Here is an 11,338-nt window from a genome sequence, read left to right on the forward strand (position 1 = left end):
AACCAGGCTGCTCAGAGCCACATCCAGGGACTAGGCTTATGAGGAGTAACTGAGGGGATTGTTTAGTCTTGGAAAGAGAAGGCTGAGTGAAGACCTTATAGCTCTCTGCAGCTACTGGAAGGGAGGTGCAGCAAGCAAGGAATCAATCACTTTTCTCAGGTGATCAGCGATCAATTGTAAGGAAGTGATCTCAGGTTGTGCCAGAAGATGTTCAGATTGGATATCAGGAAGAATTTCTACATAGAGTGTGTGCTCAAGTATTGGAATAGGCTGCCCAGGGAAGTGGTGGAGTCATCATCCCTGTAGTTATTTAAGAGATGTGAGGACAAGGCAATAAGAGACATTTGGTCTGTTTGCTACAGTGGTAGGTCTTGGTAGGTCAGGGGGGATGGTTGGACTTGGTGATCCCAAAGATCTTTTCCAACCTAGGCGTTTCTATGATTTTTGAAATCATTTCTGAAGGCCACCAGCTAATTTAGGCTTATGGTTGCAGCTTGGAAGGGCCTGGCTTGGAATCACAATTTTTGGGTTGAAATGTCTTTAACATATCTATCCTTCAAGAAATACCAGATATGTTATCTCTGGGAAGGAAATGAGCTATTTTTTGGTTAATAGGAGGAGAAAGGTCAGTTTTGTAAAAGATTCTTTAATGCATGTTTGTAAAAGTTCTTTCACGCAGGCTAACAAAACTGTTCTCATGAAATATATTGCACTTTAAAGAGTACACACTGAGAAATTCTTCAGAATTCTCAAAAATGTCTATGATAACCTTTATATTCCATCACCGAGTTGACTCAGAAATGAGGTTTTGTTTCCCTGTTTCTCTGTCTTCCTGTCTCTCTTTATCTATTCACAGCCAGATAGTCTAGCTGAGATACCTGGGTCCTGGACTTCTATCTTTGATACCTTTGTTTTTTAAACGTGAAACATAACATAGGTTCTGATAAACTGGTCATTTCAGCTTGAACAGAGTAGTGTATCGTTCTATGGAAGAGCAAAGAACAGTTTTCAAGTTTTATATTGTATCAAGTTCAATATTAAAATTGCCCAGGAACTGCAAATCAGACATACTTTATCACTACTGCAGAAAAGTGTCTGTGAATATACTTTAGGAAACCTTTCTGTAGTTGACTGAATGAATATAAAAATCATGTTTGTTTAGATTCTGTTTTTAGAGAGTCAAATAACTCCTATCTTACCTGAGTTGCCTTTCTGTGATTTGATGGTTAATGCAATATTTAATGTAGGATTTGATCTTTATCTTAATTCAGAAGGTGAGTACATTCATATGGAGCTCCGCATGGCCTGTGCTTTGGCTAGACAGGATTCTGTTTTAGTGAAATTTGCTTTAAATTTTATCACTCCTGTGTGCTCTGCACTCTTAAAAGAATGCCATTTCAGTGCAAAATAGAATTTATAGTTGCTTTGTCATGATTAATTACTGCACTATTGCCCTATGTTTAGGCAGATGGAGTGATGTATGAGGCAGCACGTAGGATATGGTCACCTGTCAGAACAGGGGTGGTTGTGGTAGGCTGCAGTTTTTGAGTGTGGGTTCTTAGTTCATGTGGTAAGCAACATAGCTATGTTGTAGCATCCAGAGGTTTTGCCACCCATCTGTGACTGGCCAGAGCGCCACTGAGATGGAGAGGAAAGCAACACTGCATGGCAGATATACATTTTTAAGTCTCCCTCAGAGTTCAGAAGATACCCTGTGCTAATTCTTAGACCCACTTCGAGGACCAGGATATCTGTACTGATTTTATTCTTAAACTTAAGCAGTAATGTCTCTGGTCTTGGTTTTTGTATTCTACTTTTACCTCTTTTCCGTATTTGATTAGCATATTATATTCTCTGAGTGGACTGAAATTATGACAGAGCAAAACAAAATTGAATTCTGTAAGATGTTTTACAGCAGACAGTTTGCTTGCTGTGCTTTTTGCTTGGGTGTTTGTGGGGTGTGTATGTATGTTTTTGTTCTTTCTTTCTATTTTTATTTTTAAAATTATTATTTTTTTAAACACCGCCAGAATAAAATAGTTTTACCAGAACTGAATTAACTCAAAGCTATTGAATACTGGTATTGTCTGATAGTCAGATTTCCCAACACCATACAGTAGATGGCATTACAGTGGTTTTTTCCTTCCCCGAGGAAAATTGCTTGTCTAAAACTGAACTTGTTATCCTTTAGAGAAAGCAATTTCAGAAAGCATTTGATATACAGATAGTAAGTATAGGAGATGTTATGATATGGAACAGAGTCTCTGCTAGAGAATGTCCAGATTTAGGTCTTTTCCTTGTTGCATCCCAAAGAGTAGGTATTACTGTTTAATAAACACAGTAGCAAAACCAGTCTGTTTTTTTTTTTTTTTCGTATCCGTTCATAATAGTTATGCAACACATTTCTAGCACTAGTTAAGGTGTTCATCTAAGACCTTGCTGGAACCATGTGGTAAGAAAGAAACACTGATCAGTTGTGGGTTTTGAGAAAGACAATTGCAATGAAAACTCCTGCATAGGCTTACTAACTTTTGTGTTGTGGAGTGGCTGTGGAATTAATTTCAGAGGATTACATAACTTTATCATTACCTTTCTGGAAAGCTGTTACTGTGGACTTTCCTGTTTCAATCCTGCTAACATGATAAATAAGGAATATCTGACCCTCTAGAAGACATGCATTTCATGTTAATAGATACTAATACCAGTCTAGAACTCCACAGCCTTTTACAAGTAATAGTGTGAAGCGTGATTCCACATTCCTTTGTCTTAAACAGTGGAAAGTTATTCTTAAACAATTTTTAATTATGAATTAAATGTTATGACAGTATACAATAATGCTGTCAAAAAGTAATGCTTTCTGAATTTGATCCTGTGCTTTTCATTTAGAAAGGTGTCTCCTGAGCTCATCTTTGACAATTGTACCCTCTTCTTACTTGAAGTTCCATGCTATGTGCATGTTTTTGATGCCAAGTACTATGCAGATTACCCTTAAAGTAATGCCTCCTACTTATTTCCAAGGAAACTACAACAGATACAGAGAGCACAATAACACTATTTGATAGAGCAGATTCTCTGCTACAAAACAGTATTTTTCAACACAGTCACTAGCTAGGCATTTTCACTAGCAATGAACAAGAGCCTGCATGCTGTGCTTGTAAAAATCTGCACCAGCGGAGGTAACCCACTGTTCACAGCTGCCGTGATGGCATCGTTATTAGGAAAATGTTGCCTATGCAGACCATCTTTCATTGGCTCAAATAGATGGAAGTCAGAAGATGCCAAATCTGGACTGCATGGTGGGTGTGGTAGGACAGTCCAGCCAAGATTGGCAATATGCTCCATGGTCTTCAAACTGGTATGTGATTCAGTGTTATTGTGTTGCAAGAGAAAAGTTAACTGCTTCTCTGGCCTGACTGCAAGTTCAAGCCTACAGCATAGTCCAAGTTCCAGAAAATCCATAAGGATCACCCCTTTCCTACCCCAAAAGACTGCATATCACATACCCACTGCGATCTGCTTTCTGAACTTTTTCTTTGCTGAAAAATTCACATCATCACTCCACAGACTGCCATTTTGATTCTGGCTTGTAATGGTGCCACTGTGTCTTTTCACTGGTAACAGTGTGAGGCAGGAAACTGTCATACTTGTATTGGTCAGTAGAGGTCCCAAAAAACTTGCATATAGTTTTATTTCTGTTCCTGTGTGACCATCTGTGGGAGACAGAGACACCTAGGCACAACCTTCGTGATATGCCAACATTGCCACCATCATTTCCAATGCTGTGAAGCCATTATTCAGCTTCATCAACAGTTTTCTGGTCGTAATGCACCAACTTGAATAGCTGAACTGATTGAGACACTCTTAGTTTTGTTGCGTGACAGCTGTTCATGGCTATCCGGAATGTGGCTTGTCTTTCACATCACTATTGTCACTGCTGAAACGCACAATCCCACTGCTTCACTGTGCTCACATCCAATGTTTGTTCTCCATAAACATTCAGCAAGTGTTGATGAATGTCTGTGGGTGCCACTTTTTTCTGCATGGAGGAATTCAGTGACACACCTTTGCTTCATCCACACTTCCATGTCAGAGGCCATTCTGTCAGAGTGCCCCTCTGCTGCCTTCTGTCATATGGGAACAACATGTAATGGGATATTGGTGGGAAGGTTCATCCCTACTTTCCTACCACCACCATGTGTCTGTAACATCATGGGGCAACATAATAAAATAGGAGGGATTGCTTTTGGAGCACCCCTTGTATATACAATATTACTGGATGATTACCACCTCATGGTTACCGTAGAAGTGTAAGATTCTTTGAGAGTAGTTTTATTTATCTTTCTTAGAAAGACTAATTTTTTTTCTGGGTATCATTACAGCCTAATTTATTTTGAGTTTTTATTCCTCTTTTTCTTCTGCGTTAATATTATTTGTTTTTCTTGTGTTGCATTATGTTATATGGAATATATTTTAGGTGTAAATTCTTCTGACTTGATCTGATACACTGTGTTTAATCAAATATTTTCCTTGTTTTCTCTTACTTAGGTTTAGCCCAGTCTGGTGCATGGGGTTGCTTTGATGAATTTAACCGCATTGAACTTCCAGTTTTATCAGTAGCTGCTCAGCAGATATATATTGTACTTCAATGTAAGAAAAATAAGAAACCTCAGTTCATTTTCACTGATGGTGATGTTGTTGACATGGACAGAGAATTTGGCATATTTCTGACTATGGTACGTATATATGTATATAAACAATGTTAGTGTGGAAAATCTTTCCCATATCATTTATCCCTGATAAAATCACTGGAACTCTCTTAGAAAACAGTGAGTTTAAATAATAATTTTCTCAAATAATGATATTTTTGCTTGCCCATATTTTTAACTGGTTCTTAGGACCTGATTTATGCAGTCATAACTACATATCTTAAGGGCTTTTTTAGTTCAGTATTTGACAGTTTGAGATTAAATCCAGCTGTCTAGTGTTTTTAGTCTAAGTCTATCAAAATAGTAATTGGCTATTGGAAGGACTACTCTAGATGTTTCAGGCAGTATTTCACCACCTCTGAAGAGCTTTTAACTCCAATCCTTCTCCATGACAGCGTGAAGGAAGTCACCTTCACTCTGATTCACTGACCTCCCAGAGATTTATCTTTGGTGCCTGTGGACTGGATTGTTTCTGTCAGTGCAGGAGGCAAAGAAACAGGAAAGTGTAAGAATGCCATAAAAGCTTCTTTATACTCCTTAGCTTAGGCTACATACGCACAATTCGAAATTAAAACATTTTCCATTATTCTCAGGTTTTCTATCTTTGAAACGGTGTTAATGTTGTCCTTCTAATTTAAAAAAAAAAAAAAAAAAAAGAGAGAGAGAAAAGACAAATGAACTTGTGACATACCTAGTCCAGAGAAAATGTTGTTTGAAAACTGCTGGAAGAATTTAAGAAGTTATTACTGCATAGCCAGAGACTACTGTTCTCAGAGCTGACCCATGTGGTAGTCATAGAAACTTCATTAGTGAAAGATCAGGTGGGTCAGTTTAAGTTAAGACAGTAACCTTCAGCACTGCAATGCTATCAAGACCCTGAGGAGCTAATTGTTTAAAACAGTTCCAATATAACGTGTAAGTGGTTGTCTGTTTTGATCTGTGTGTCTTATGCATCTCAAAATGCCATATGTGATACCATGTACTTCATGAACTGCAATATTTGGACAGTTTAGTAGTAACGTGTAATTGTAACATGCTTCATTTATCTGGTGTGATCTGGCATGTGCACCTGTGTTTGCAAAATAATTATGAAAAAAGCTAAACCTTCCTATCCTGCTGTCATCAAGTAAGATTTTATTTTATATTTTTCATTTCTCAGAACCCTGGCTATGCAGGACGACAGGAGCTTCCAGAAAATCTGAAGATTCAGTTTCGTACAGTTGCTATGATGGTGCCTGACCGTAGCATTATTATGCGAGTCAAGCTGGCAAGTGCTGGTTTCCGAGACAACCAAATCCTTAGTCGAAAATTTTATACACTCTACAAGCTCTGTGAAGAGCAGTTATCTAAACAGGTAAAATAAATATTTGTCCAACTCTAAGCTGTCACTGGAAGGGAATGTGGAGAATATACTTTCATGGAATATATAATTATTTTGACTCTCAGAAATGTAGTCATTTCTTAAGGTTTTCAGTTTCAAGTTCCAGCATCAGAATTTGAAATTATTGTGTTATTTTTAGTTTTTAAACTAGGTTGTATAGTAAAGGAAGTTTAGTTTGTGATTTTAAACAGATTGCAGATAATGATAAAGATAGGATGAATAGTGTGCAGAGCTGTAAAGAGCTTTGTAAAGGACAGTTTTTTCACTCTTCTCACTTACAAAGACTAGATGTATTGGAGAGACAGTGTGTGAATTTTAAATAACTGAAAACTGCCTGGTAGAAACAAAGAACAAGGCTGCATTTAACAGCAGGACTAGTTTTTATCTTTTGAATGCTGAGTGCTGACTGTCCACTAGAGGGTCTCAAAGAGAAATGATACGAATGGTAGGTAAATTGCAGCTCAAATGAGAAGTCTGCTCCTCTTGAATCCTAATGTACCTGGACATACCGACTGTGTTCTCCATTATATTAGTCCACATCTACACCACATATTTATTAAAGATTTTGTTGGCTTCTATGTAGAAATCTTCAACTACACCAGAATGAGATGGTAAAGCATCATGTTGTCCACATTATTTGAGAGGTAAAATAACAAAGTATAGTTTTGGATTTTCTTATTCTTTTTCCATCCCTTGGTGATTTCACTGTGTCAATATATATATTGCCAACCAAACTAGATTCTCATTTTCATTTCTCTCTGTTTTCTTTTTTTCTGAGAGAGTTTGGCTCACCAGCTGTATGTTGTAGACTGTCTTCTGAAGGATCATATATTCACTACTGTCTTTGTAAATTGCCCAAGGTGATTCCATTTAACCTTCAAGTTAGTTTTTAGGCAATCCGAATCACCCTATTTCTGTAGGGTGTTGTAGCATCTATTTGTGTTAGTTGATTTGTTGCTGTCCATCTTACTCCCTCAATCCTGTCCATGTTCATATACTTAGTAGTTATCAGGGAGGGAACTGCCTGAAGGAGTCTGAAACTGATTGAAATGCTTACGTGGAAAACTTCCTTAACAATTAGTCAAATGGTTTGTTGTCTTATATTAGTTCAATTGCATTGTATTTGGTCAGTCCTTTGTCTCATCTATATTGATGCTAGCAAGGGAGTTCCTTACTATTAATTAATGGATATAATTACCAAGTGTACTGGTTGTGCACACAGGCACAGCTCTGAGATGCAGCCACGTCACGATGATATATTTGAATGTTACCCTTTCATCACGCTTAATAACTTAAATTACATAGTTCTTATTTGAGCAGCTAGTATATCTGTGGAAAACAATCTCCTGTGAATTTATAATTTCATCAGGACCCTCTAACGTTTCTTCAGTAATGACCAGAGAAGCCTGCTACATTGATCTTTGATCCTGGCAGTTTACTTCATGCATCATGATTCTGTAATCTGCAGTAGAAGCCAAGAAGCATAGCTTTATACAAAACCATAGCAGTGTGCTACTTTGTCGTGCCTGTGCCTGACAGAAGCCCTTCGAACAGTCCTGCTCATGTATAAATCCGTTATATACAATTATAAAGTCAGAGAAGATCTGAGTTTGAAGGAGTCCTGTATCCATGCTGAAATAGGCTTAAATAAATCCAAATTGCTCAGCACCTCATCCAGGTGGGCTTTGAGTATCTCCAAGGACAGAGAAAGCACAGTCTCTCTGGTCAAACTGTTGAAATGTCTGACTGCTACTACAGTGGAAAAAAAACTCTTCTGATATTGAAGAGGAATTTCTTAGATTTCCATTTGTGCCTATTGCCTGTTGTCCTGTCACTTGGCACCACTGAGGCTGTTTTCTTAGCTAAGTAATTTGCTGTAAATATTTGTGACTCTCCGTAACATTTTCAATTGACAGACAGACTGCACTTTCCCAGGCAGTCTGTTCCAAAGTTTGATTTTCCTTATGGTCACAAAGTTTTCCATAAAGCTATAAAGCTGACTTGAATCTCCCATGATGTAATTAAATACATTGCTTCTTTTCCTGTCTTTTCCTTCTGCCTTCCTCTTTGCAGAATTTTTTTGCACATCGAAGACTTCAATTGTAATTCATCCTATGTGCTACGTATTTACTCTTCCTACTCATAAAGCAAACATTTTTTACTTCTTCGTGATATGGCATGTTTTATATTTGGCTGATATCTTTATTTTCTAGATTATCTTCAGTATGGGTTTGACTTCAACTGTTGAACCCAACTTTTGGTCACAGTTTGAATTACAGTTATGGTACTGTTTACCATCTTGATATCCTGTAAAAACTTAACAAGTAATAACCAGTTAGCTACTCATTGCTGAAGTTTTGAGTAGTGCTCAGTGTGTTGTTCCAGTTTGTCAGTGATAGCAATTGTGAATCCATCATTACAAATAATTGTACATAGGTCAGATGTGGAGATACCTCAGTTGCTCTGAAAATATCAGAGCATGAATTGAGATTATGTATAAGATAAGATAGGCTTATGTATAAATAAATCGTACCTGTATAATTTCAGTACATTCTTTTTATATCAGCAAGAGATGGGCTCTTTTAGTTACCAATCCCCATACCCCACATATCAAGATAGTAGCAGTTCTTACGTGTGCAGGTAATGAAAAGTAGTCTAAAGACGTGGTTTATTGTTTGTGCATCTGACATATTATGAATTTAGGAAAATGATAGAAGCAGCAGCTTTGTTACAGATGATGCATGAATGTGGCAGTGTACCACCAAAAGGGAGACTTGGCAGGCGTTGACATGCAACACTGGAAAATATTTTCAGGATGAGATAGCAACAGAGCTGGAATTTCAGTTTAAAAGATGAAAAGCTGTGAATTTCATTGTATTTAAAAGTTCAGTAGCTGAGATTTCTTTAGTTAATATACTTTTCAACCCCTTCTTGATATTGAATTCTTCAGTGTTTGTGGTACCAATTGTACTTATGTATCATTTCAAGGTTCACTATGACTTTGGACTAAGAAATATCCTGTCTGTTTTAAGAACACTTGGAGCAGTGAAAAGATCTAATCCCGAAGAGCCAGAGAAAACTGTAGTGATGAGAGTTCTGCGGGACATGAACCTCTCCAAACTGGTATTGTAACACTGACGTCTTTTCCAAAAGAGTACTTTATTAGCTTTGTGAAGTGTATTTATTATGCACTTGGAAAAGCTCTTTTTCTTCAGCAGTTGGATACATTTTATTTTTTTCTACTAGATTATTTATTTTTATCCAAATACAGTTATAGTGAGAGCACTATTTCTTAAAGAGAGGAAAACACATCAGAAGCATTAGGTGGAAAAGTAATCAGAAGTATCAGTGTTCTAGGGGACCTGACCTCTTACTCTAACTGCCTTATGTTTTTTCTTCTTTCTACCCCATCAATGGAGAGAAAGGAAAAATACATTGTGCTACTTTTTTAATAATGTCATGGAAGATTCTTAATCCCAAGTTTCAATTTAAACAATTTTTGGTTGTCTTTTTAGAATATTATAAAAATTGCAATGAGTGAAGTAACTGGAAGCAGCTAACACTTTCTTGTATAGTGTAGTCTGTCTTGTTATCACTATTTAAAGTATTAATCCTTTCTTTATATTGCTGTAATTGTAAGGCTATAGTATATCTAGAGTTCATGTATTTACATTGGCAGCCAGTCCTGTGATGGGAACCAATTACACTGTTTCTGATGTTAATCTGTTTAGCTCATTGGTACATGCAGTCAAACCTATAGGCATGCTTCAGTGATTTACAGAATGAAAAAGATCATAAGAAATGTGAGGGAAAATACAATTTCAATAAATCTTTCTGGCTTGTATAACAAATTGACAAACATGTGTGATTATATTGATACAAATTGTATTATAATGTTAACATTTTTATGAGCCTTAAGTATTTAATTTAGAAATTGCTACTTGTGATTGCATTGTATGAAATTCACTTAATAAATCAGATGTGTAATATTTACTTTGGAAAATATACACTTTTGTACTACTGTCTTTTAAATGGCATGTTCTTGAATAGTGTTTACAGCTGTAATAACAATTTCAGTTAATAAATAATATATTTCCTCCCTACTTTATCCTTGACAGGTGGATGAAGATGAACCTTTATTTATGAGTCTCATTAATGACCTATTCCCTGGAATTACTCTGGATAAAGCTGTGTATCCTGAACTACAGTCAGCCATTCAGAAACAGGCAGAGAAAGCAGGGCTTATCCATCATCCACCTTGGATTCTTAAACTCATTCAGCTGTATGAAACTCAACAAGTCCGACATGGTTAGCATGAGAGAAGAGGTTTTGAGGCTACATAAAAGCAATAAAGTTTTTTATATTATCTGTACAGAGCGTAGATTATTTTCACAAAAAATGTATTTTGAAATTGGACAGATGTCATTTCTAAAGCTTATGTGGATAGGAAAGTATTAGGAGTCTTTATCACTGTGCAATGCACACATAGTGAATTTTTAGCTATGTAGCATTACATTTTTATGGGAAATAAGAAGGTAGCCTTCAGAATGATTGAAATTTCTGTAGTACAAGTTAAAATGTAGAGTATTTGTTCCAATTCAGAGATGTCTGAATTTTTTTGGTATTCTGAAAGCCACAGTTGTCCTCAGTGATCAGTCCTGAAGCTTACATTAAATGTTACTGTGAAATAGTGATACTGAGAAGATTACAAAAATAATCACTCGTGTCTTTAATTTTATAGATACTAGTAGGCATGCACTATAATTCCAAGTGCTCTTTTTTTCAAATCTGGTCAGTGAGTCTGAGGAGAAATAAGCCACCTGCTTGAGCAGAGAGTTTGGACAAGATGGCCTCCACAGGTTCCTCCCAATGTCAGGCTTTCTATACTTGTCATGTTTATAGTCCACAAGAGGCTGTTGAATAAAACTTACCCAGTCCTAACAAGAATACCAAAGATGCTAGTACAAACAGGTTTGCCATTCATAGTTGAAAAAATTATTCTCCGTTTGAAATGCTTGCCAAGACTCTTAAAAATCTAGGCATTTTAGTCTGTGAGGGAGAAAATACGAAGTAGCAAAGTAGCAAATCTATATTGAAGAAGCCATCCTTTTTATTCTTTAAGAGTGACAGTAAGTGAACGGTAACCTCAAGCAAATGGAACAAATAGAAGGAAATACTTGCTCACGTATAGTCTAAGAGCTAATGCCTCAAAAGATTATTTCAAATTATGGATTAGATGAAGGAACTAGTA

General features: G+C 36.7%; 2 protein-coding genes across 4 annotated transcripts in view; one reads left to right on the forward strand and one right to left on the reverse strand.

Annotated features, from left to right (window-relative positions):
* Nucleotides 1-11,338, reverse strand: part of CTNNAL1 (catenin alpha like 1) — a 596,511-nt gene that overhangs the window by 244,104 nt on the left and 341,069 nt on the right. The gene's annotated exons all lie outside the window — the stretch shown is intronic.
* Nucleotides 1-11,338, forward strand: part of LOC125690635 (dynein axonemal heavy chain 5-like) — a 145,193-nt gene that overhangs the window by 49,009 nt on the left and 84,846 nt on the right. For all 3 annotated transcript variants that reach the window (XM_048939240.1, XM_048939241.1, XM_048939242.1), the window contains 4 exons: nt 4,546-4,733; nt 5,866-6,060; nt 9,076-9,210; nt 10,206-10,395. In XM_048939240.1, the coding sequence (XP_048795197.1) occupies nt 4,546-4,733; nt 5,866-6,060; nt 9,076-9,210; nt 10,206-10,395 (708 nt within the window). The remainder of the gene's footprint in view (nt 1-4,545; nt 4,734-5,865; nt 6,061-9,075; nt 9,211-10,205; nt 10,396-11,338) is intronic.

The sequence above is a fragment of the Lagopus muta genome, chromosome 3, assembly GCF_023343835.1.
Source record: "Lagopus muta isolate bLagMut1 chromosome 3, bLagMut1 primary, whole genome shotgun sequence".
Taxonomy (NCBI): Eukaryota; Metazoa; Chordata; class Aves; order Galliformes; family Phasianidae; genus Lagopus; species Lagopus muta.